The 26,653-nt window shown below is 36.1% G+C and overlaps 2 protein-coding genes across 4 annotated transcripts; both read left to right on the top strand.

The window, feature by feature from the left end:
- The first annotated feature begins 1,089 nt into the window (after positions 1-1,089).
- On the top strand, positions 1,090-13,615 carry HUB2 (histone mono-ubiquitination 2). 3 transcript variants are annotated; one of them, XM_086636850.1, is made up of 19 exons: positions 1,090-1,517; positions 3,290-3,451; positions 3,544-3,631; positions 3,765-3,995; positions 4,159-4,326; positions 5,110-5,303; positions 5,489-5,572; positions 5,680-5,799; positions 5,889-6,075; positions 6,161-6,321; positions 7,600-7,671; positions 7,810-7,886; positions 8,859-9,053; positions 10,205-10,277; positions 11,115-11,201; positions 11,295-11,432; positions 11,509-11,711; positions 12,383-12,545; positions 13,347-13,615. In XM_086636850.1, the coding sequence occupies exons 1-19, from the start codon at positions 1,413-1,415 to the stop codon at positions 13,476-13,478; spliced, it is 2,640 nt and encodes an 879-aa protein (XP_086492976.1). In that variant the 5' UTR covers positions 1,090-1,412; the 3' UTR covers positions 13,479-13,615. The 3 variants fall into 3 exon arrangements, with proteins under 3 accessions (XP_086492976.1, XP_086492975.1, XP_086492978.1); XM_086636849.1 differs by having other exon boundaries at positions 1,169-1,517; positions 3,284-3,451; XM_086636852.1 differs by lacking the exons at positions 1,090-1,517; positions 3,290-3,451; positions 3,544-3,631; ... (3 more) ...; positions 5,489-5,572; positions 5,680-5,799 and having other exon boundaries at positions 5,969-6,109; positions 6,203-6,321.
- Positions 13,616-15,345: 1,730 nt separating this feature from the next.
- On the top strand, positions 15,346-23,544 carry LOC147541541 (carbon catabolite repressor protein 4 homolog 2-like). Its single transcript, XM_086636848.1, has 12 exons — positions 15,346-16,323; positions 17,651-18,404; positions 18,649-18,735; positions 18,816-18,899; positions 18,974-19,060; positions 20,181-20,267; positions 21,202-21,255; positions 21,360-21,451; positions 21,549-21,663; positions 21,747-21,894; positions 22,410-22,565; positions 23,170-23,544. The coding sequence occupies exons 1-11, from the start codon at positions 16,166-16,168 to the stop codon at positions 22,553-22,555; spliced, it is 1,812 nt and encodes a 603-aa protein (XP_086492974.1). The 5' UTR covers positions 15,346-16,165; the 3' UTR covers positions 22,556-22,565; positions 23,170-23,544.
- Positions 23,545-26,653: the final 3,109 nt, after the last annotated feature.

Below are 26,653 nucleotides of genomic sequence, written 5' to 3'. Positions count from 1 at the left end.
ACTTTTGGAGAATAGGAAATTGGGCCAAAGACCCAACTTTAAACTCTGTTAAGTAAAAGAGACAAGTTATATTTTTTTTGGTTTAAAACTCAAATATTTGTATTTAATTTAGTTAAAATCCCAATATTTTTTGCAAAATTGTTGCAAAGTTGTGACAAGATGTTGCAAAGGTGTTGCAAAGTGTTGTAAAGCTATTACAAATTAAAAAAGTACTTAGGAAGCTGAACAAAAAAAAAAAATTGACCAATCATTTTTTAATAAAAAAATGTACACAGAGTTTTGATCAAAATTTCTAGTGAAGAATATATAAAAATACTAGTATTTTATGAAAAATATTGTAGACAGAAATTTTGAGACAAGACTAAGATATTTTGTGAACATAAATTATGACAACGTTTTTTTGATAAAATATAAAATAAATTTGTGAAATGAGTTTTGGACCTCTATTTATGGAGGTCAAGAAGAATGATGAACATGAAGACGATTATGATCAAGAAGAAAGAGAAAAAAGTGGAGAGGAATAAACTAACTTACAAAAATGATATTTTCAGAATCATAATTAAAGTAGGACGCGAGCAGTGGTCGTTTGCTGCCCATTTAGGGTCAAGTCGAAGACGAACCAATAAATAACGGTTAGGTTAAATCATCGGTCGAAGTTGAGCCGATTAAATCATCAACCGACTTCTGTCGACCCGGTTCGACTCGACTGAGTTCAGTTGGTCGGTCCGGCCGAACTCACATAACCAAATAAACACATGCGAAAAAAATGAATTTAAGCAAGAAGCATGGAAGTTCAAATTCAATGTCACTATCTATATTAAGTAATGATAATTTATTTATGATATTATATAATGTATACACAATGAGATATAAATCAAATATATGTATAGCTTGGTCGGTTCGGTTTTGGCGGTTTTCAAAAATTCAAGTCGAAGTTAAACCAAACAATGATCGGTTGATTGTTTTTTCAGATTCGGTTCGATTCCGTCGAGTTTGGTCTGCTCGGTTTGGCCGACCGTTGCTCACCCCTAAATAAAAGATAACAGTCAATGGATAGTTAATGGAAGGATTTTCAAATGGATAGTTAATGGAAGGATTTTCAAATGGAGCCCATCTTCTCATCAAAAAAAAAAAATGGAGCCCATTTGGGTAGCCCCCTGAAAAGAGGGGGCAACGTTGGAATTCGGTCCAAAACTAGGGGGCGTACTGGAAATAACACATATTATACGGTACCCGGCTACCCGCTCTCTCTCTGTCGCACGGTCTTTCTCTCTCTTCTCCACTTTGGGGTTTTAGCTTCTAGGGTTCACAAAACTTTCATTTTTCTGAACATAGGGATTTAAATGAGAAATTAGGGCTTTATCGAGCTCAGATACTTCCTAATTAATGGTGCTAGTAGTGGTAGATACTTAATGGAGAATTCCGACGTCGACGAGCCGGAGAAGAAAAGGCGTCATATTGAATCTGTTTCCCCCACCATGGCCAGGAGCTCACATACTTCACCTGATGAAAGAACTGTAATCCCGTGATTTCATTTTGCTCTAAATTTCTCAAATTTTATTACCTTTTATGATTTTGAATGACTATTGAGTTCTTGATCTTGGAGGTATGCTAAATTCTGTAGATACACCAAATTATATAGTAAACAGATTACAATTTTGAAATCAATACAAGTTTCATGCTTTATATGTTCTGTTTGCGGCAAGAAAACTACTTATGAACTAACTTGTGCATATCCTTGGTAAAAATCTCCAAATTTTCTTCCCCCAGTGATCATTTTTCCGAGGGGCAGAATGATATTCCTCCTTTATTTTATGTTTGTACTCACAGGATCTTAAGCAGTATTAATTCTCATGAAATAGATGGATAACTATGATTCCTAAGTTAATTGGTATTCAGAATCTATGCTTGCTCGACAATTTAGTATATGATCTGCTCGTAATGGATTACCATTTGTTTTGTTTAAATTGCTGATACCTGGTAATAGCTTCCAAAATTGTAACTAAAGTTAGATACCAAGTTTTGAAGTATCAATACAATTGAGTTGATAAAAGGAAACCAATTTGAGAAGTTAGGAATCCATCATTCGTGTTCATGTCTAGGATTTTAAGACTGTGGGTCTGCGACACACGTGATGAATGGATTATGTGCCACACTACCGCTAAAGGGATCACCTGGCCTTTCTAAATATGACCTTTATATAATTCCTTACTGAAAGGTATCAAACCTTCTTGTATTGCTCATTTGTATTTGTTGGTTCTATGAAAAAAAACCCGCAATCCCTATATTGAGCCACAAATGTTTCCTTATGTGAATTTATTCCAGACGAAAAGTCGACCCATGAATTAGTCATGCCAATTTTGATTTCCATGATTGCAGGATCATCCTAACATAAGGAAGTCTTTAATTCACCTTTATAGCACATCGTTCCAAACTTCTATTGTTTATTAAAAGTTGGTTTAAACTTGAAACTAATTGTAAATGGTTTAAATGAACGCTAAATGGTGTTGCATGTCCTAGAAGTAAAAAAAAAAAGTTAATTTGAATCGCAATGAAATGGTATTCCATGTTCCTCTGTTCCAAAACAATTTAAATTTTGTTAGAGTGACATGCGAGCGTAAGTGATTATCCCTTAAAAAAAAAACAGCGTTTAGATCATCCTTAAAGGCTGTTTGTTTTTAAAGGTAGAACGTATAAGCATTGCTTGGGTGTTAATAAGTAGGTGCAGTCTTCATTCAGTGTTAGGGTGTATGTTGAGAGCCGCTCGCCTGCGATGTACTGGTTTGATCCTTGTAGCCTGTATATATGTAATTCTTTGTTCCTTGGGGTTTATTCTAATAACCTATTATAATATTGCCTTTATCTTGAAAAAAGTTGGTTAAACTCTAAAGTTACGTCTCTAGAGTCTAGACGAACTTCATATTTGCCCCCACAAATGAATTATTGGTTCTTCCCTCCGACTTTAACTTTTTACACTCAGTTTTGTTGACGACATCACATGGTGTAATCGTATTAGGTGTTAGTGCTCAGGGTGTGGTTAATCGGGTGACAACTGACAACTGTGATTTCCTAGTTCCTACACGTTGTGACAACTGTGATTTCCTACACGTTAGCTCTGCAGAAGCTTTGAATTTGAATCATTAAATAAATAAATTCAGGAAAACACAAGTGTTTATTAGTTTATAGCCAGTCTCCTCTTCAAAGAAATGTAGAGACACAGAGTTTTTGTTAAGTCATAACTCATAAGTGGAAGAAGATTCAACTCCATGCTCATGTCATATAGTTGCAGGTCGATGCAGCAGTTCTCCAGTATCAGAATCAAAAGCTTGTTCAGCAATTAGATGCTCAAAGACATGAGTTGCATGTTCTAGAGAGCAAATTCAAAGAATTAAAAGAAAAACAGACTTCTTACGACGATACATTGATTGCAGTGATTGGAGACTGGAATAAGGTTATTTTGCCATTTCTCCATCATTCTTGTTTTCTTGGTTCTCTTCTTTAATTTGGTCCACTGATTTGGTTTCCTACCCTTGGGACTACTAGTTAGTTGACGACTTAATTCTGCTTGGAGTACAAGCTGGTGGGATTGAAGATGGTTTACAAGCCTTGAATCGTGCAGATTACTCGATAGGTTGATTCTCATGATTAACTGGCTCATTGAAATTTTGGTTGAACTGTTTTTTGCCCATGTATCAATTGTTAAAGATGAGCCTTTGTGTTTTCCGAGATTCGGAAATGATTTAGTGCTGGTAAAATGTTTATAGGTTCAGTTCAGTCGTGTTCGTCAGAGGATACATTTCTATGTATACTCCTAGACTCAGTTCCTGCTGAAAGCAACGGAAGCAGTGGAACTATAAACTATGTTAAAGAAGCCCTTTCTGCACGATGTTCATCTACTCGGGAATTGATTAGAAACTTAGAAGATGCTATTTATACTCGGAGAGCTGAAACCGAGGGCTTCATTACATCACTACATGGAGATCTATCTGAAGAAGGTGAGGAAGATACTTTCTATAATGGCCTATTTATCAATTTGTGTCTCTTTCTCGCTGCAATATAGTTTTACCATGCACATTATCCATGAGATTGCTTCATTGCTTGATAACTCTACTAGATGAGGTCGTAGAAATGACTATCAATTTGTATTGGTCTTCCTAGATGCTATTATCCAACATCGCAAGTTTGAAAATTTGATGACGGAGGAGGCAAACAAATTGCGCGAGACAATTGATGTTCTCCACTCAAAGCATAAACAGTATGCAGATGAGACACAAACATATATTAATAGCCACTTGACGGAACAATCTGAGATCAAGCGAATCGCAGGTCTTGAACACTCTTTCTTTCAACTTTACATTTGGAATTAGATCCATATTTTGCATTCAGTTCAATATTTGATTATATACATAAGTATGTGTTTTTGTAATTAAGTGTGTGCCTTTAGATTGTATGCATAAGAATGAGGTCTCATTTCGACATGATACAAAACTTATCTGGCTTGAATTGGATGAGTCCCACGAGGCTCTCTTGTGGAACTTGTTTACATCCTTATTTGTTTTTTCTCCCTCTAACAACACTACTGTAGAGTGGCCCCCATCGTATCTGGGTGGTCAAGAATGTGATTTGTCTCTAGTGTTGAATTTACTTGCACTAGTCTACCACAGTTGAATTTACTTGCACTAGTCTACCACGGTCTAGAAAATGTAAACTAGGAACTGTTAAAAGTGTTATATTTGAAAGGTTACAACTACTATAGATTGTGACATGATGATTACATGGTGGTGAGATGCTCAATTCTCCTACTATAGAGCTAGGAGGTTCAGCATGCTTGAGTTTTTTGACGCCTTAGTCATTCACTGGTTTGATTGTCCTATCAATATTGTCAAATTGGAAAGTAATAACTCGAGATTCCAGAGTGGCGAGATTATCACAAAACCTTAAGTACCACTGTCTGAGAACTTGTTATATTGAGGAGATAAGCATTTGCTCACTCCGTTTGTCTTGGGTCAGATTGTAGGCAGAAGTTATTCTACTATAAATGAGGATACCTTGTGTCTGTTTTATATTTTCTTAATGCGTTTATGTTTCTTTGTTTATTACAAATAAAAGGTGACCTGGAAGAAAAAATGGCGGAACTTGAGGAGAGTAGAAGGAGATTAATTAATATGAATATGCAAATCAATGGATCATCAGGACTGCATCTTCCAGCTGTACAAACAGTAAATGGGGGTGTGTCGCCTGAACAGCCTGCAGATAAGATTCTGGGATCCCGAGAACTGAAATCTACCATTGAGGAGGCTAAGGTATATTATTGTCTAAATAGTAAATAGTGACTGATCAGGCTTGTCCTGGAGGGTATAACTGGGTCGTTTTGTGATATTTTTTCCATTAAAACCAGTTGAATTCCACCAGTTCCCTTCGTTAGTTTGTGTAAAGGATCGCTTGGATACGTATCTAATGCTTGTTAGTGTTGATACAAATGGGACAGGAACTTGCAACCACACGTTTGACTGAGCTCAAGGAGGCAAAGGAAGATAATCTAATCCTGTCCAAACAATTGCAAGATCTTGAGGTTGATTCTATCTGACAGTGTAGATGTTGATATTCTATCACATGCTATACGTCTACATTATATTTAGTTTCTGAGGTGTAGTTCTTTTGTTTACGACATTGATGCAGAATGAACTTAAGGATGACAAATTTGTACTTTCATCTAGACCTTACACTTTACTAAGCGATCAGCTCCAACATTGCAATGTCGAAGTGGAGAAATATAGAGGGTTAATAGATTCCTTGCAGGTAAAGTTGGTTTTAGTTATTTCTGGTCTTCTTATGCTGCCCTGGTTAGTGGTCTGTCTTCTAAAAACTAAAAAAAGGTTAAACTTCAGTCTGACAGGAATTATACTCAGAGGAGGGAGAAGGAATTGAGTGCAACAGCAGAGTCAGCAGATGCTGCTAGAAGCCTCGCTAGCAGTAACGAGGCTAAGATAGAAGAACTAGAACTTCGGCTACAAAAGTGTGTAACTGAAAGAAATGATATTGAAATTAAATTGGAAGAAGCTGAGCAGGATTCAGGTGAAATTGGGAGTTTGTTTGAATATTTAATAAGGTATTTCAGCAATTCACGGATTATTAGTATCTGAAGGTTCTAACTCTTTAGGTAGAAAAGACATCAAAACTGAGTTTCGAGTAATGGCTTCAGCTTTGTCTAAAGAACTGGGGATGATGGAAGCTCAATTGAATCGCTGTAAAGAGACTGCTCATGAAGCCCTCTCCTTGCGTGAAAAGGCTCATTCTCTGAAAACTTTACTAGTTGAAAAGGTTTGTTTTTCACTGGTTCTCCTGCAAAATTTGCTGTCCTGGTTATATTTTAATATGAAGTTGCATTTTGTGTTTCGGTATAATTGAAGTATGTGAAATACATATAAACGGTGATAGAAGGTTGAGATCAAACTTTTGAGAGATATTAATTATTAGAAGGTTACTGTTAATGAGTAAAAAAAAGGTCGGTGTCTTACTGATTGAACGAAATTAGTGGCGACTTATGTTGAGCCCTTAAAGCAGAATGAAATGAAGGCATAATTATCTTTTATTTGTGACTTTGTGTATGTTGAAGTAGGAAAACACAAAATTACAAACTAAAAAACTTCGCAATATTAAAGCAACAAGGTATATAAGTAGTAGCACTACTTGATGCACATATTAATCGTGTTTCTAGACTCAGCTTAATCATGATAGTTTGGCGAGTCGTGCTCGTGAGGTGAAAGATTTAAGTATAAGTTCAAAATTGCAGCACATAATTTTCTTTTGAACCGTATTTCATGTAAAATTGCTATTCAAATCTTGATTATCTCCATTATGAGCAACATATACAACCTGATCTACCAGGGTATCTATTATAATTATGGGAATAGGTAAGAATAGTTACCAAACTGATGTAAATACGTAGTGAAAGCTTTCTAGATATAGGCTCTCAAAAAGAATTCTAATTTCTGAATAAAGTAAAGAACTAAAGATAAATATGGACTCCCTATCACGTGGGCCCATGTGGCTGGGCATAGACGGGGATTGACCTACGTCATCTAGCAAGCAGGTGGGTATTGATATGCGTTACACTACCTTGCGAAGTACGCAGTACCCTAGGGGTATAACTCTTTGGTGCGCTGTGTTTTATGCCGCTGTATGTTTTGGACTATTTTTCAAGACAATATATTTCCAGGATTCATATAGAATTAATACACTTACTATCGAACATTTGATCTCCATAAAATTAGAAACTTAACAATTTAACAAAGATATCTTGTAGTCGACTACTCAACTAGATAATTCTACTTGTTCTAGTGTTTTAGAAAACACAATCGTCTCATTAAGGCTGAATATTTCGGTATGCCAAATTTAGAGTATTGGGTGGCCGAAGTACCTAGAATCTGTCACAAGGGAGTAAGGGACCCACTTGTCTGGATTAGGTCTGCAGACTCTCGACCAAACAGCGGATTCCGATTCACGTCCCACAGTTGATACTTGACCATATATTAACTGCATCAATGTGTCCTTACTGCCACCATTCCCTCTGAAGAAACAACCTTTTGTTTATTGCAGACAACTGAGCACAAGAGCTTAGCAGATAAATGTGCTGAACAAATGGCAGAGATTAAGTCCCTCAAAGAGTTGGTATGTTGTAGTCTATGCCCCTGCAAATGTATTCTCTTTCTTTAAACACCTTTCTTAGATTGCGACTGGACTATCTGGTTCTGTTGAGATATTCTTAATAAGTAAAGATTTATTAAATGTCGAAGAACAAATTTACAGATTGAGGAATTGCAGAAGAAGAAGCAGAAATTGCAGATTTTCCTGGATATGCATGGACAAGAGTGCTTTGACAAAAGGTATGTTGTATCAGTGTTGACCTTAAATCATATTGACCTTCCTTTTCTCATTGTGTAAGTGTGTTTTAACTTTTATATGCTTTGGGAATTGAATGATATCACTTCTTTATTTAAGAATTAAAAACATCAGCAGTTAAATATGAGTGTCTGTACAGATATTTTCATTTCCAATTAAATTTAATTTGCATGTTAATTTTGAGAAATTTAAACATGACTAGTATTTCAAGAAACTTGAATCTTTGAACGTGAATTAGGAATTTATTTGGGGAAATTAACTATATGAATCATAGAGTTCAATCATATGCAGCAGGTAAGTTAATGGAAATTAACTACAGTAAATGAATCATGTTGAGATGAATAATATTGTATATATTTTGAGCTATGTGACTAAATATTACATAGTATCGTGTAGTTATACTAAGAAATAATCTTAGGGGTTTGAGATTTGCATCTATTGTATGAATTGAAGGAAAAAAATGGCTTGAGGTGTGGTTAGTCCTTAACTAAATTGATAGCTGTAATACTGTGTTGAAAATCCCTGTTTCTTAGTCTCTCATTCCTCTTAAGATTTTTAGACTCACGCAGGCAAAGACTCGTGGAGCAAATACTCGTGCAGCAAAGCTCTCTTATCATTCATAGAGAGAAGAGAAAACCTAAAATAGGAGGGCAAAAGTTTAGTCCGTTGGGAAATAATACAATTCTTTTTTTTGTAGAAAAACAAGTTGCAGGATCGTATGAGTTCTGTGACTTTAACTAAGATCTTAACAGACTTGTGGTTTGACAGTATACCCCCCTTTGAAATGACGGCATTTCCCCGCTCTTGTTATTTCCAGTATAACTTTACAAAAACCTTCCCTTCCAAAAATGTGGTATTGCTGTGGTTACCCTGACTCTTTTCTTGTGTGAAATAGGATGCAATATGCAAATACGTTACTTGTATTTGGTTATATAAGTTCTTAATGGTTTAAGCAGAGATGTGGCGGAAATAAAAGAATCGGAACGCAGAGCTCGTGCTCAAGCTGACGTGTTAAGGAATGCTCTAGATGAACATAGTCTAGAGTTGCGAGTTAAAGCTGCAAATGAAGCTAAGGCTGCTTGTGAACAAAGGTTGTTTGCTGCTGAATCAGAGATCACAGATTTAAGAGCTAAACTGGATGTTTTTGAAAGGTCAGGTTTCTGATTTTTCTTATCCTATAAGTTTCATGCGTCAATGATATTATTCTTGTTGTTGTTACCTGATTACAGCAGGGCCGTGGCTGAGAATTTATGGTCCGGTGCCAAATTTTGTTGGAAGCCCCTTAATCATATGACAATACAGGACCTGAAATTTAATGACACAAAGGAATGAACCAAATTTTTAGTTTAAAGCATAATAAATTGTAACAAACTGAATTTAATGTGTTTTACTTGCAACGCGGATTTTTTCCTTGATCTTTTATTTTGGCCTTTTGTTGAAGCGACATCAGTTTCTGTAATCAGTCTTACCTAAGAATAACAAAAATATCATATTAAAAATTTTTAATGAATCAACAATAACTAATAACTTAAATTAAACATTTAAAACTCTCAAAATAGTTAATAGTGAATACATGAATCAAATTTTAATATTTGGTGCCTCAGAAGAACAAAATTAAGACAGATAAAGTCAGATTACATATCTTGTGGGGGAGAAAGAGTTAGAGAAAGAAAACATGAAGTGGGAGGTTTACTGGTAGAGATAGAAAGGTAACTAAGTAGTTATGTTTCTCTAAAAAAATCAAAATTGAGTATGTATAATTATATAGAAAAATAGTTTGGTTAGGCCCGTTGTGGTGCTGGGCCCCGTGCCCGCGCTGTCTGCACACCCCACTGCACGCTCATGATTGCGATTAGTTATGGAATTGGGCGAATTTTTTAATTTCTGGCATTTGAATGTATGATTTTGAATTCAAACCTGGTTGATACTCAACCTCTGATAAGCGGCAGTGTAGTTCTTGTTCGGGTATGAAGTTCTAATCTTTACTGCCAAGTGGATTAACTCTCATCTGCTGCAACATAGATTCCTACATCCAAATCATGATACACGAACGTAATTCTCAGTTCTATGGTGTGGATGCTGGTGGTATACTATAAAATCGTTCAATTTGGACTGAACATAATATAAATTTTGTTCCTTGTAGCACTTGAAGATCCAAATATGTTTTCTTTCATTTTGCATCATTTATCGATATACTATGTCGGTTTTTGTTTAACTGCCATATATCGAGATTTTAAACCACGAGATCTGTTGCATGACTTGCCATTTGAAGTGGTTACCACAAAATTATTTGCTCTTGCAGAGATGTATTGGAGCTTACAGAGGCAATAAAAGTTAAAGATAGTGAGGCAGATGCTTATATTTCTGAAATTGAGGTACCCAAATGGTTGTTAAGTTATATTTTTGGTTAATATGTCAATTTTGGATTTTATCATTACTCATTGACTCCTCCGACAACCCAATTTTTTGAAATAGGCACACTATTTAATGATTGAACCATTAGAAAATAGATGTAAAATCGTGGGCAAAAAATACTAAGCCTATACTTATGTCATGTAGTTTTAGATAATCTTCTACTTCTTCACTAGAGCCTGATAAACACTTCAAACAAGATCGGAACTCAAGTAGAATAAGTTGGGAGAATAAAAAGAATTCAACTCACTTCTGCTTCTTCAGATTCTGTGGCTCTGTTTCCTACTTCGTAGGTGTTTGTTTTAGGGCTATATTCTTCATAAATTCAACACTCCGGTACCAGTTTGATGTATACTCCTAGTTGGAAGCAACTATGGCGGTTCCCAATCTTCTCCTTTGCAACTAGGACCAGATAAGCACTTCAAAATAGTGAGGAACTCAACTAGAATGATCTAAGAGAAAAGGTATTACAAAATAATCTCCAAACAATTATTTAGATAGATTTTCTAATTGAATTGAACTTATCTAACTTAACTAAATAGACAATAAACTGAAGTAGAGGTAATTGCTACTTACAATTAAGTAAAATAAGAGCAAGGTAACTACTATTCTACCCAAGTCCTACTTGAGTTCCTTAACTTCCATTGTGTAATCTGGGTTCAGATGCCATGCGGTCAACCCCATGCAGACGGTTGGGTGGTGGAGAGAAATGTTCATTCATTTGAAATTGGTGGAAAATATAAATTTGAATTTAGTACTTGCAGCCTCTCTCTTTTATGTTTTTCATTTTGCTTTTGTAGACAATTGGCCAAGCGTACGAGGATATGCAGACCCAGAACCAACATTTGCTACAACAAGTCACTGAGAGAGATGATTATAATATCAAGGCATGCTGCTTAATTACCTTCCATTTGTTTAGACTACCTAATTTCTGGCTAACTTCAAGCTTATCCTGATTACCCCAATTTTTGTGTGTTTAGCTAGTTTCTGAGAGTGTAAAGACAAAGCAAACACAGAGTTTTCTTCTTTATGAGAAGCAAGCGTTAACAAAGCGTCTCCAGCAAGTGAATGCATCACTTGAATCCTTCAAGCACAAGATTTCCTGCAGTGAAGATCAGGTGTGGTTCCTTCTTATTTTAAAAACAAAATTCGTTTCTTCTTTTCCTTGTTAACAATCTTTTTGAGTTGATGCAGATGAAATCCTATCTGACCGAAGCTGGAAAAACTTGTCTAGAAAACAGACATCTTATTACCAACATAGAGAGTTCAAAATGGGAACTGGCAGATGCGGAAAAGGAATTAAAGTGGCTAAAAAGTGCCATTTCTTCATCTGACAAGGAATTTGAGCAGAACCAGAGGAAGATTGCTGAGCTTCAAGCTGAATTGAATATTGAAAGGTGTGTTGCCTATTTGAAGTTTAATTTCAGATTTTACTGGTTTGTGGCTGAGGGATGTTAACATTTAAGTTCCACTCATCAGTTATAGAACCATCTATAAGTTCAATCTATCAGAGCAGTGTGTTCTTGTTCTGCTTCCCTTAAATATGGTTATCTGGAAACATGATAACTGGTCAGGGGCTGTTTGTGGGCATCTTGCTTCTACTTCTCCAACATTTAGCTGCCATAATCAATTTTAAGCCCATGAATGATCAATTAAATATGAAGGTCACCAAACAATGGCTTAGTTCTTATATATGAAATTGTTAAAAGTAATAGGAAAGTGAATATTTCTAAGTCGGTTTTGGTTCCTCAGATTGCAGAGCACCGAGATGGCAAGATCATCATCTACCGAACATTTAGAAACTGATCTCCGTTCTGGTTCTGAAATCTGTTGAACTGGGTGGGACAATCAGTTCCAGTTTGCTCATACTATTCACTATTACGGGCTGTTATTTAGTTAATGTTTGGGGCTTTGCCATGAGTCTCTTGAAGTAGTTTTTTGTTCTACCGAAAGGTTTCTTGAAGTAGTTGTAGGAGGCAGTTTGCTATTCTTTCTAGTATCCGTCATGTCTAAGCTGTAAAAATTTCTAATAGGTAGAGTTATGTCTTTTCTTCTTCTCTCTTGACAGGGCCGAGGAGAAGAAACTCGACGAAGAGTTACTTGAGCTTAATAATAAGGTTGAGGAGATGACCTTGGAAACTGGAGAGGCTGCAATCCAGAGACTCCAAGATGAGATCAAGGATTGCAAGGCAATACTTAAGTGCGGGGTTTGTTTTGACAGGCCAAAAGAGGTTTTACTTCGCTTCTAATCACTATTTGAATGATTGTTATGCACATATGCATTTATACTACAGTCCTAGATGGACCCTAAAATTAAGCAACTCAAGTCAATCATCACTTAGGTGGTGTTTGTTTTCTTTCTCATTGTCTGACTCGTCTTAATCTGACTTGTCTTATTTAAACGGATGCAAAACAACCAAAATCTTCTGTTCCGACAAGTCAGACATCAGATATCAGAAAGCAGAAAGAAAACAAACATTCTGAAACCTAACTCGAGTCAATTAGACCTCGAGTCAGATTTCAGATTTCAGATTTGACCTAGAAAAAAACTACTTTAGGTTCCATTTGACACACATTTGCCGACATTTATGCCATAGTGGTGTTTATTTATGTGTTATAATTTAAACCAATTCATGGTTGGATCACATGAATCTCTTAAACATGGTTGCTAATATTCATACCAATCTTTAGTAAACTCCTATCACCTATGTACGAACTACAAATTGGTTTATAAGTTTGCACTAAGAAATAAAACCCAAATATAACTTTGGCTTCAAATATTTACAGCTCACAGGATATCAATTGTATGTCAAATAACTTCACATATAATCTCTTTCATGTTTCTGCTCTTGTAATGTTTGAAGAGTTAGACGATCTTTACATCATAGCCCAATTAAATCATATCATGCACAATTATATGACTTTGAGGTGATCCTACAACAAGATTACTTTCTTTGTTTTTCGATGACGAAACTGGTTTCTTGTATTGTTATGGATATTGCGAATAAGTATATATTTTTTGTCTTACTCAGATTGTGATTACAAAATGCTACCATCTCTTCTGCAATCAATGCATCCAGAGGAACTTAGAAATCCGCCATCGGAAATGTCCTGCATGCGGAACTGCATTTGGGCAAAGTGACATTCATTTTGTGCATATCTAATATCCACACAAGTAGATAAACATTTTATCTCTTCGTTTTAGATTTGTACTTGTGTTCTTCAAGACTCGAACATTGAGCATGTTCAGTTTGTAAACAAGTAGCTGTTAGATTTAATGAGAACCTCCTGAATGTGCTATCGTCTTGGTTCAGTTTTCTTTTCTGTTACCAAAGGTTAATCTGGAGAATCAAATTATTGATCCTTGCACTGAAGGTACTTCTCTAATGAAATCTGAAAAATGGTTTTTTTGGCCCTTATCTGAAGACTTGCTAGATCCAACATTTTGGTGGAATCACCAGTTTTCATATCAACCAGTTTGTTTGAAGTGTGTAGAAGGGGGAGATGGGTTAGAAGAGTCAGTACTGTTTGCAGGATCTAACACCAATCGTGACCGAATGAGAGTTCATTTGATTTGAATAGGGAAGTATCTTTAGAAGATCTACGTAATTACATAGTATGATAGTTTTTTGCTAATTAATTTGAAATCTGACTCGGCTCAAGTTACATTTCTTAGTATGCTTATGTTTTATCTGGTTTTCTTGATGTTCGATTCTGTTGAACAAATTGTTCCGGTTGGTTAATACTTGATACATATAGGACGAATTATATTCAGAAAATGAAAAAACGGAAAATCAAAACAACACCTAGGGATATGATATGGAAGATTGCTTAGGCTTAATTCAGCCTGCCAAATTGGCAAAAGTTGCTTTCAACAAAAAAAAAAAAGAAAATTGGCAAAAGTTGCCACTATAGCACCAGTATACCCCCTTTGGGGTCGAGGATAGCCTTGTGTTATAGGGTATAATAGAGTAAAGGTAGGAATAGGTTTTTACACCTCTAGGATACTGTGAAAGGTGTTTATATGATTTATAGAGTTCAAGATGTCTTTTTTTTTTCCAACAACCCTTAGTTAGAGTGGTAAGAGGTATAATCTACCACCTATAGGTCAAGGGTTTGAGGCACACACTGAACAATTCAAAAAAAAAAAGATGTCTTTTTTTTTTGTTGAAAGTTGGAGTCCAAGATGTCTTTCATCATGGTGGATACAATGCTTATTCAATTCATGCGTTTGTTGATTATGTATCTACACATTGTTGAATATAATGATTCTCGGGGTTGATATCAAAAAATAAATTAGAAATAGGATACAACTACTACACTGAACAAGTTTTTATTTTCTTTTTGTGTAGATAGGATTTTCTCCCCTGTTATTTTGGTCGATATTTTTGAGAAACACTAGTTTTTGAGGCACAAAATTTTATAGGGTGAGAAAACAAAAATTTCTTCCAAAACTCTCCCTCTTTCTGATGACGCGGGCAGAGAGTAGGCTATCGGCCACAACTGGCGACTTTTGTCTTTTCTCAGCTTCCCTGCTTTTCTCTTTCTTTCTTTAAGTTTTGGGGAAGGGAGAGCTCTTTCACCGAAACCCTCATTTAGGTTTCTAGACCTGAGGTAGGTTTATACATCTGGAAACCAGACGAAGGTCGTCTAATCTAGGGCTTCCAAATCGAGACGTAGGCTGCTTTGTTTGGATTTGAAAACCTCCAGATCTAGGCAAGGCAACCTCATGTGGAAAATTAGAAGAGGGTTCCAGCGATGGAGTCGCCCTTTCGTCTGAGAGAGAGAGAGAGTCTGAGTGAAAAACAGAACGATGATGACGACAGAGTTAGTAGTGGAAGTGTTGTTAGAGTTGATGGTGGAGGCGGGTGGTGCTTGGAGGCAAGATAAAATCATAAAGTTTTTTTATTTGCACCTAATAATTTGTGCACCAGAACATTTTTTTTTTTATTATTGTTGTATAAATAAAAAATATTTGAGTCAGTCATTACGCGAGCGTATATAAATAGGTTGTATTATCATTTTGTTGTCATAGTAATTTTTCGACAATAGAAATATTGTCGCCGACCGCTGACCGGTTGACTTCCGATGATCGACAAGAAAAAAGTGGCAAAGCGTTTTGAAGAGAGGAGTAAAAAGGGAAAAGATAACTGAGCAGTTAAAGTTGACGGACTAAAAAATGGAAAATGAAGTTATTTTTTAGGCCCATTTATGTGACTTCATAATCCATAGGGAGCCAAAATGGAATTAACTTTTTATTGGTGAGGAGAGAGAAGGGACTTTGAGTAATAATTTAATTTAATAATATAAATAAGGTGACTCACAGAAGTGAAACAGAGAAGAGAAATCTCTAAAAAAACGGAGGACTTTAGAGAGAAAATCCAAGAGATTTCGAACTACTTTTGAAAACCCTAGTTTGGATTTTATCCTCTTTGTGTTCGATCTTGTTTAAAAATCAAATCCAACTTCCAAGTTTGGATTTTTATCTGATTGATTGATTGGAGAAGTGATATCCATTTTGAATACTTCAAATCGAACTGCTTATCTTCTTTGATGTACGTAGAGAAAGTGAATTTTTCATAGTATAAGTTTGAGTTTTGTATCCAAATAAGGGTTTTAGGATCTCCTTACGCGAGTTTGAAAGATTTTGATTATTATTATTATTATTATTATTAGGGTTAAGTTGGATTCATCAAGGCTGGCGGGTTTAAATGTCAAATAATGGCGGATCCGCCTGGTTTTTGCAAATCTTTGAGATTCACAGTCAGGGAGATTTTATTAGGGTTAGGTGTTGAGTCCAAAGCAGAGAAGATAATAGTTGCTGTTGCAGGGAATTCTTGGTTTGGGAAGTATGTTGAGTGTGATGCGAGTACACCTTCCGTCTGACATTCCGATCGTTGGCTGTGAGCTTACACCTTATTTACTACTCCGACGACCTGATAACTCCATTACCAACGATGATGTTCCTGAATCGGCCCCACTTGATGGCTACTACTTGAGGTACAAGTGGTAAGTATCATTTCTTATCATCTCTGAAATTTTGGGTATTTTTCCAATTTTCATTTCTGCTATGTAATCAATCACTTCATTACTGAAACTGTATAATTGTTTTACAATTGATTTTTCTCTTGGTGATTCAAGCTTGGTTTTTAGTCCTCATGTTATTAGCTCTTCCTAGTGAAAAGGAGTGTTTTTTACTGTAACATTTGATGAATGATTGCATTTGTGAATTGGAGGATATTGGTTGTTTCAGTACAGAGTAGTTTCTGCCTTCAATTCACCTATTTTTATTCTTTAGAATCACTTCCGAGGTAGAAATATCTGAATAATTGTAAATTTATTAGCTGTTTCAGTAAATAGAGGCAAGAAGATGAAATACAGTAACTCATTTAACATCAACACTATAATATTTTTTTTTTTGAAAAGTTTAATGAATATATTGAAGGAGAAAAATAAACTGCACAAGGATTGGGGAGGTCGTTGGAACTTTCACGAGATCCACGCCTCCCAATTTCCCACTACATCTGTGTAAGATGAGTGTTTAAACTTTGGCAAACATTTAGGCCAAAACAAAATAGTTCCTTTTACATCATCCACATCTAGACTAGTAGTTGTATTTGATTCTTTAAAAATTTTGTTATTACGATCCTTCCGTAGATTCCATATGATCGCTACCGGCACTAAGTCCCAAATTTCCTTTTTTGCATTTGGCTTGCGAATTCCTTCGCATTGTTCAAACATTTGATAGACTGTATTAGGTCTGCACCATTGGGTCTTGAGAGAGGAGATGAAATAGGCCCATAAACTATCCGCTATTTTACAATGGAGGAAAATATGATCAATACTCTCTTCCTCTAACTTGCATAAGATGCATCGGTTAATTAACTGGAATCCTCTTCTCCTTAGAGAATCAACACTATAATATTGATTTAAGGTTAATAGTATCTAACGCGTTTCCTGGGTATCAAATATCAACTAGAGTTACAGTCACATCTAGAAGTAAGTGCACCTAATATTGATCAATCTCGTATACTTTGGAGGGTGCTGGTAACAGGGCCTATTTTCTCGATTGTCTGTTTTAGTATTATGAAAATATTCTATAAAGTATTGAGTGGTTTGGGTTAATTTTGGGGGAAAGGTTTCATTCTATTCCACCAATTCATCAAATTATCTGCGATAATTTATAATCGGCGACTGCGAGGTCTTTTACTTTTATTTTACCAAGCTTAAAAGGGTAGAAGTTCCTTTTAATGTGCTTTCTGTGTCTTCTACTACTGTGTGGGCGTGCTTAATCAGATGGATTCATAATTCTCCCGTCTTTTGCTTTAAATTGCAGGTACCGCATCCAAAGTGACAAAAAAGTTGCCATATGCAGTATACACCCATCTGAGCAAGCAACTTTGCAGTGTCTGGGCTGTGTTAAGGCTAAATTACCCGTAGCCAAAAGTTACCATTGCACTACTAGGTGCTTCACAGATGCTTGGCAGCATCATCGCCTCTTACATGAGCGTGCAGCTAATTCTGCAAATGAAAATGGAGCAGAGGAGGAAGAGCCATTTGGGAAATTAAATAGTCAGGGATCTGGAGCTAGCAATGCTAGTCTCTCTGGTTCTGCATCTAATTCCAGTTTAAGTAATGGTTCTGTGCCTCTATATCCTACAACTGTCACAGAAAGGAATGGCGGCGAAACATGGTACGAAGTTGGAAGATCAAAAACGTATACACCAACAGCTGACGATATTGGTCATGTTCTTAGGTTTGAATGTGTAGCAGTGGATGCAGAAACTAAATTGTCTGTTGGACATGTTAATACTATATTGACTTCCCGTGTCATCCCAGCTCCTACCCCTAGTCCCCGTCACCTGGTTCCAGTAAATGGTGTTGATGCGATGGTTAATTTGGATTTAGATGGTCGTACTGCATCTTCAGGAACCTTTACTGTGCTCTCATACAACATTCTCTCTGATCAATACGCTACAAATGATGTATTTAGTTACTGCCCTTCTTGGGCTCTTTCTTGGCCTTACCGCAGACAGAATTTGTTGAGAGAGATAGTGGGTTATCGTGCAGATATTCTTTGTCTTCAAGAGGTAATGGGATCATAAATTCGAATTTCTTTTACGGTTATTCTTACTGTGTTAAAAGGTTATAGTATTTTTGAAGAACTATGAGCACAGCTGTAAGGTTCCTCATGTAGTATTAATATGTAATGAAAGCATACAGCTCATGATGCCCCTGAAGTTGTTGTTATCTGGTTTCAAGATGATCTAAATGTAGGTAACCATAATACTTTGTGTATCTTATTGAAACTAAGCTGACAGCTTCTGCTTCCAGGTCCAAAGTAATCACTTTGAGGAATTTTTTGCCCCGGAACTGGATAAACATGGTTATCAAGCACTCTATAAAAAAAAGACAGCAGAGGTTCTCTCTTACATTATTTCTAGTTGGGTCTAGCATTCTGAGTTCATGTTTGTACTCATGTTCTTATCTATACGATACAGGTTTTTAGTGGAACTTCCTATGCAATTGATGGTTGTGCAACATTTTTTCGGAGAGACCGATTTTCACATGTGAAGAAATATGAGGTTCGGAGATGTTGGGTGTTATATTATGGTTTCCTCCTCTCATTTAGATGCTGAACAATAAATTTTTGATGCAGGTCGAATTCAACAAGGCTGCGCAATCATTGACAGATGCCGCTGTGCCACCAATTCAGAAGAAAACTGCTTTAAATCGGCTCTTGAAGGTACTTCCGTGACCACTGTGAATAGGTTTTATTACGGAATTCTGGATTGTGTTGGATATGCAACTTCGCTGAGAAAATAGACTACTTTTCTTATACTGAAATGTTCCACGCGTTTGATTGACAATTTAGAGAATGGAAGACGTAAATCACTTGAGTCTTTTTTTTTCCTACTTTTCCTCAAAAAAGGGAAACTTGTCACTCACCTCCAGGAGAAAATCTGGAGGATATTTCTGACATCAACAAAAAGGGAAAAACTCGTCTCGTCTTTCTCTAAAGCCACTTTTCATCCTTCTTTCAACTCAAATTTCTTCGTGAAAATTGAAGCCATAGATTTAATCAACCACTCCAGCCTGAAGTTTCCTTTAGTTCCTAAATCAGTTCCATTCTTTCATTTTAAATATTTGGTGACTTTGGTCATTTGTTCTATCCCTTAATCTAATGATATGCTTTTGCTGGTGCTCGTTCTTCTTTCCGATTCAGTCAAGTTTTGGGTATTCTTGTTTTGCTTTTAGTTACTTCTCTGATTTGGATCTCTGCTGGTTGATCTGTTGAAATCCATACATATACTTGATCTTTTCTGGAAGGATCTTGTCAACCACACGCATTTCATTTTCTTGTTGTATATTCTTCAGATGAGTTGAATATGCTTGGAGTTTGGATTGAGTATTAGATCCATTTTAACAAACACTGGAACAATGACTAATTTAAGTTAGTAAAACTGATGGAAAAAGTTTGTGATATTTTTATTTGGTCTATAAGCTAACTATCCTGTTTGTAGTTTGAGATGGCAATTTGATTGTATCTTAAAAAAAAGAGATGGCACTTTGATTGTTGTTTGATGCTAGTGGGATAAACTTGTATGACTTCCATTTTATATTTACATTTCCATGTTGAGAGAAACGATCTTTTTCTCCATCAAGTACCAAACAATAAAAATTAAAAATTCTTGCAAACCAAACAGTTGAAAATATGGAAAATCTGTATAATGAACACTTTTCTTAGAGAAAATGTTTCTTTTTTCTTCCTTTTCCCTAGTTGCAGTCAGACACTACCATGGTGGTTACATTGCTTCTGGGTCGTGGACACCTACTGTTCTTTCTTGACATTTCACTTTGTGTAGGATAATGTTGCACTAATAGCAGTTCTGGAAGCAAAGTTTAGTAACCAAGGGGCTGACACTCCTGGAAAACGACAGCTTATCTGTGTGGTAAGAAAGCAAGGCAGTACTCTTTTTTTCTATTTGTGTTTAGAGTTGCTAGCAGCTAATGGAATTTTGTCTTATGAAGCCTCTAGGTGCATTATTATGTACTATATTCGCAGTTCATTTTTCTCCTTTGCAGCTTGTCCTAATTTCTGAACTTATTTCTATCCTGGTTCCAGTCTTGTTGAACCCATTCCATAGTCGATGTCAGAAGTTGTATTAATATAAAATTAGGGGTGCATGCTTTGGTAATATATAATCTGTAATATTTTTATTGCTAAATAAGAGAGTTGAACAGTTGAATATCAATTGAAATTACAAGTAATACACGGGAAAAAAAACATCAAAGTACAAGATGTATAACACTATTTCAATTGGGTATTTGTGCTGTGTGGTTTAGAATGATATTCAGCAAGCCTGGTTGGATGTGGCATAACTAATGCCAATTTGCAACATATTATGTCCAAAGAGGTTGGAATGGCAATGGAGGTACTAGATGGGTACATGGTATGAAGAAGAAATGAAATGTTATTATTATAGTTCTAAATGTGATGGGTTGTTTGATGACCTGTGAAAAAGAAATGAAATGTTATAATATACTAAATGCGATGGGTTGTTTGATGACTTCTCAAGGAGGAAAGTTCTTTAGCCCTTTCAACTTTATAAATGTCTTACTATATATGCACCATCTTAGTTGAAAATATAGTTTCCTTCAGATATGCAAATAAGCTTTGGTTATATTATATTTTCATTCTTTACTTCAGTAAATTCACGCAAATATGGTCCTAACAGCCTAACATGGGCAAGACTTGTGATATGCTATAATGCTAACTCAATAGTATTATGTTGCTTCCTTATGATTGTGCCTAAGTATGCCTAATCAGTATATATGAACACTCATTATTGACCAGCTTGTTGTTCTTTTGTTATTGGAGAACAGGCAAACACACACGTAAGTGTTCATCAAGATCTGAAGGATGTTAAGCTCTGGCAGGTCCTTGTCTAACATTTTCATTTCTGAATAGTTGGTGTGGTTTTATTTTTATATCACGTATCTTAAATATTTATATTGATATTCAATTTTTTTATCGTAAGCAGGTCCATACTCTTCTTAAAGGATTAGAGAAAATAGCTGCGAGTGCTGAAATCCCAATGTTGGTCTGCGGAGACTTCAATTCCACCCCTGGGAGGTATTACTGTTGTTCTAGAATGGTTTTTATTCATTATGTGGAATTTGTTATTTGCCATGACACAACAACTTTGTCTGATCACTTAACTTGGTTCCAGTTCTCCTCATGCACTTCTTGCAATGGGCAAAGTTGACCCAATGCATCCCGATTTAGCCATAGATCCCCTGGGAATCTTGCGCCCTGCCATGAAGTTAACTCATCAACTTCCACTGGTAAACATGTTGCTGGGTATTTTGACTTCCTTCGAAATGGTATACTTTTTAAGATATAATGTTTGACTTTCTTTCTTTAACAGGTCAGCGCTTACTCATCTTTTGCAAGAATGGGTGTTGGTATTGGTTTAGAGAAACAAAGGAGGAGAATGGACCCGTCAACAAATGAACCTTTATTCACTAATTGCACTAGAGATTTTATTGGGACTCATGATTACATATTTTATACAGGTGTAGTTTTCAGCTTGGCATACTGTAATGCGTCATTTCATTTGTTCTTTTTCATATCTACATGATTCTGGACCAGCATTGATGTTTTTCGACGCTTTTGTTGTGTTATAACTGTTGGCGACAGAGATGATTCAGGGCTAAATTTTGGTGGGATGTTCGTTAACGATGAAAATCATCCTCGTAAATAATCATGCAATATAACACCGGAACCTCACCAGAAGTTCTATATTTTATAGGGAAATTTGCTTGAGCCATCGGGTCTAGACAAAAAACTAATTTATTTAAGTACCTTTTTGTGGGAATCATTTTTTTCCTCTAAATATTATGATGTTTAAGAGATATTTTCACCAAAAAATCCTTGGGATCATGATCATCTCATTTATACTTCACAGAGCATTCCTGCATTTCTATATGCAGGCACACTCAAACTTGAGGAAATAATTTGCAAACTAGCTACATATTGTAGACGACTTCTGTATAAGAATTAATACTAACATGCTAGCTTGTGCTTCCAGCGGATTCTTTAACGGTTGAATCCTTATTGGAGCTTTTGGATGAGGAAAGCCTACGAAAAGACACGGCACTCCCATCTCCAGAGTGGTCCTCTGATCACATTGCTTTGTTAGCTGAGTTCCGTTGCAAACTACGGACAAGACGTTAATGATAATAAGGTGAGCAACTAATTTGTAAAATTTTCCCTTCGTTCCAATGTTATTTCCACCTCAGCTGACGAAGTTGTGGTAGTTTCAGTTCTGAGTTTAATACGAGGCACATGGCTCCTTTTCTTATTGACTTCAGTTATTTTTTCTTCTCAGTGGTAGTTTGCAGAATATGGTTGCGTCTATAAAATCACAGCTACATTTAGTATCTCACCTAGTATACGACATTAGAATACTATATTTGTCTCGAAGTTGAAGTATTCACCTAATTTCTTTGCATATGGTTTAGATTGTCCTTTTACATATTAAATTTTATTGAAGGTTTTCAACGCATCTAGAAAGTGAAACAAGTTCTCTCAAGCATTTCTAGTTTGCAAATTGTATAGTTGTTTCAGTTTTGGATACCCGTTCTTATGCATGTCATGTTTAGTATGATAACTTTACGTTATGACTTATTCATATTGTTTCTATGAGGCCTCATGTGTCATGCATTGCTGTGTTTGGATTCAAATGAGATTGCCTCCTTTCTATTGGACCCTTACAAACATGTCATTAGTGATAATTTTATACGTCCCTTTTGTTGATTACTTTCACCAATTCATCTGGTCTTGTGCAGATGGGAGCTTGGAAAGCAAATCATCACCCAGATAGAAGAGCTGTTTGAAGAATTTAGGTTTGACTACATCAAGTAAAGATGTTCAAAAGAAGCGATTATCTAAACGCTTCCTTCAAAAACTGATGATAAAATTATCGGGTAATAATCTACCTATTTGTATACTAGTTTCATCTGTCTGTCTCAATAGCGAAGTTTATAAGATATTCTTCCCCCCCTTTTCATCTAAATTTTGGGGTTTTATGTAGCTTATGGTCCCTGGGAGGTGTAAAAGTTTTCAGAAATGTCATTCAGTTTACCGATATCTTAGTTTGTGACCAGAAAGAAAGTATTTATGTAAACCTCCTTTTTTTGATTAGAGAACAGTTTTAGTAATTATTTTGGTTCTCATGATTGTCCAAAAGTAGGACAACCCCATAACTTGTTACAGGATTTACCCTAAATTTTGGACTCTCTTCTTTCAGTCGCTTCCTTTTAATTATTTATTTATTTATTTATTTGTGAAGTGGTTGTAACCACAACCTTGTAACCTAATGATCTGGTTAGGAATTGTGCTCTTGATGAGTGCAGCCATTCAACTAGGTTTGTGCCCTGCTTTGGGCTCTTGGGAAGTGCAAGGTCTGAATTTTGTTTGGGTAGAACTGGTGATAGAAGTCACTTTCCTTCTACCTTCTCAAAGATGATGCAGGTTTATGACCTAGTTATGCAGATCTCCATTGGAAGAGAGAGACCAAATTCCAATTTATCTTCTTCTCTTATTTACTTCTTTCTTTTATCGAATACTTGATATTTTCAAACCTCAAGACAAAACTTGTTTTCCAGTGAGTGTGTAGTTTCTCAGATTGCTCTAAAGTGGTCTGTTAAGTTACTCCAACGAGAATATCTCCAACTAGAATATCTTCTCTTAGACCGGACCTCTAAAGGTTTTAGACTATTCTATTGTTTTATATGTATCTAAAAACTAAATTCTCATACTTTTTTTTTTTGAAACACAAAAGTCAATTTACTCAAATGTATTACAGAGTAGCCCAAGAAGTAAAACAAAAGGTTAAAAACAGGACTAAACTGAAATAAATGTGAACAACAAACACTTCAAAGTGATTTTAAGGGTTTTGGTGGGCTATCGCTGAGGTGGCCAGGCTGTGAGCCTCATTGTTGCTCCCCCGATTGCAATACTCCACGGTAACATGTAGTAGGTTAACCCTTGCTTGTAATCCGTTGATTTCATTAATCAATCTCCATGGGATTTCTTCATCGACGGCCGAGATTAAATTGATCAAGACCAGGGCATCCCCTTCCACTATAAATTCCGTCAACCCTAATTCCACCCCCAAATCTAGGGCTGCTTCCATTCCTTTGAGCTCACTGTAAATCGCCGACCTAGATTCTACTATTCTTACCTTCGTTCCTACATTTACTCCTTCGGAATCTCTTGCAATGGCTGCACAAGAAGCTTTGTCTCCTCGAAAAGCTCCGTCGAAATTTATTTTAAACTTACCTTCCGGTGGAGGACACCATCGGTTTTCCTGTGTAAAGTTAGTAGAAATCAAAGAAGGGGTGTGAAGAAGAGATACATACCTCAGAGCAGTTGCTGTATTCGACCAAACTCTTGTCAGATCTGTGTTCTTGTTCTGAAAATGTTTATCACATCTAGATTTCCACCATTCCCACATCAAATAACAGAAGGTATACCAATCCTTTTCCCCTACGCCTTTTTGTAATAGAATGAACTTTAGGTTTTTAATAGGGTCTGTATTTCTTTGAAGGATGTGGGTGAGTCCTGCTTTTACAATCAGATTCTCAAATGAGTTACAACTCCCGAACAGGTGCGTAATTGTTTCTATTTCATTTTGGTTACACATGATGCATGATTGATCGATTTGTTGAACTCGAGACCCTATGTTATCCAAGGTTGGAAGACCATTATGAATGAGTCTCCATATGAAGTTATGAACTTTAGGGTTCATTTCTTTCTTTAACCAAAAAAGCTTCCAAGGGAATTCCGCTGCTTCGTTTTGTAAAGTTGTAGGAATCTTTACCTCGGTGTAGAATGATTTAGCAGAAAACTTACCATTATCTGTGGGTTTCCATATTAATCGATCCACACTATTAGCTTGACTTAAGTGAATGCTAGTAATCTCTTGTGCTGTCTGTTGGTCAAAATATATTTGAATCAGAGATATGTTCCATATTTTCTGATCATTAAGCATAAGATCCGACACATATTTGATGAAGGAAGGAAGAGGTAGAATAGGTATTGGGATTGGGTTATTGTTATATTGCAGCCAAGGGTCTTGTGTAATTTTTACTGATTTGCCGTCTCCAATTATCCACAACACATTTTTCTTCATAATTTCTTTAGTTTCTTCAATAGCAGCCCAAAATTGTGAAGTCCTTTTTGGTTTTGTCTGATTCCAAAAGTCCCCTGATTTTAAGTATTTTGATTTTAATAACTTAACCCATACTGCATCTTCTTGAGTAATGAATCGCCAGGTCATTTTAGCCATGAGTGAAAGATTAACCTCTTCCATGGATCTTACCCCCAAGCCCCCATTATTTTTAGGGTTGGTGATGATGTCCCAATTTACGAAGTGAAGCTTTCTCTCATTAGTATCATGGCCCCACCAAAAGCATCTTTCTATTTTCTCTAATTCTTAAATCACTGCTTTTGGCATGAGTTGATAGCTGCATTGATATGTACAGAAAGATGATAACACCGATTTTATAAGAACTGTTCGACCTGGCTGACTTATCAGTTTGTTCTTCCTTCCTGATAAACTTTTGTGGAACTTTTCAATTAACCATTCATGATTCTGAATTATGTTTCCTTCGTTGAGTATAAGAGAACCCAGATATTTCTCTTGATCCGTCATAAGAGGAGCCGAGAGATTGGTAATGAATTGCTGCTGGATATAATGTGGGATCCCTTTGCCAAAGAATAAAGACGACTTGGTATAATTTACCTGTTGACCAGTGAAGGAGGAGTATTGAAGCATTAGTTCTTTTAAATTGATTAAATTTGTTGTATCCGCTTTACCAAACACTATCAGATCATACTATTAGGATTGTCTGGAATGGTTAACACGACCGCCTTTGTCTGAGTCAACTCTCGTTATCTGTCTCCCACTTTCGTCAAATTCTCTCTGTAAATTTTGTGTGCCTCTATAGGAGTCTTTTTTTAAAAGGTTAGGTTTGCCAGTTTGTAGGCATCCGACCTTTTTAGCGCGCGGACTCTAACATTCTTCGATACTTCTTTCGACTTATCTTCTAAAATCTTCGTTAATATCCTTTGCATTTTTATTCATGGTTTCAAGACAAGGGGTTTTAACCAAAGGGTCTTCTCGACCTCTTTGCCAAAACTTAAGGAGAAGGAGAGGCAAAGAGAGAGAGATTTAGGAAAAAGAAAGAGAAATAGATGTAGATGGAAAGAGATAGCGAAGCAAATAGGTTACCGGCCAAGGTCGTCGGCATTGACGGAGGGAGAAGA

This window comes from Eschscholzia californica, unplaced genomic scaffold, assembly GCF_041429995.1.
Source record: "Eschscholzia californica isolate CP2 unplaced genomic scaffold, dmEscCali1.0.p SCAF_4, whole genome shotgun sequence".
NCBI lineage: Eukaryota > Viridiplantae > Streptophyta > Magnoliopsida > Ranunculales > Papaveraceae > Eschscholzia > Eschscholzia californica.
Note: the sequence above shows the minus strand (reverse complement) of the source record. Positions and strands in the feature narration are given on the sequence as shown.

What these genes read in the sequence shown, in the direction of transcription:
- HUB2 (XM_086636849.1), top strand. Translation starts at nt 1,413, where the DNA reads ATGGAGAATTCCGACGTCGACGAGCCGGAGAAGAAAAGGCGTCATATT. An exon ending in AAACTTTACTAGTTGAAAAG is followed by an intron (nt 6,322 to 7,599) that starts GTTTGTTTTTCA and finishes TGTTTATTGCAG; the next exon opens with ACAACTGAGCACAAGAGCTT. An exon ending in GCTGAATTGAATATTGAAAG is followed by an intron (nt 11,712 to 12,382) that starts GTGTGTTGCCTA and finishes CTCTCTTGACAG; the next exon opens with GGCCGAGGAGAAGAAACTCG.
- LOC147541541 (XM_086636848.1), top strand. Translation starts at nt 16,166, where the DNA reads ATGTTGAGTGTGATGCGAGTACACCTTCCGTCTGACATTCCGATCGTT. An exon ending in ATATTCTTTGTCTTCAAGAG is followed by an intron (nt 18,405 to 18,648) that starts GTAATGGGATCA and finishes TTCTGCTTCCAG; the next exon opens with GTCCAAAGTAATCACTTTGA. An exon ending in CACATGTGAAGAAATATGAG is followed by an intron (nt 18,900 to 18,973) that starts GTTCGGAGATGT and finishes TTTTTGATGCAG; the next exon opens with GTCGAATTCAACAAGGCTGC.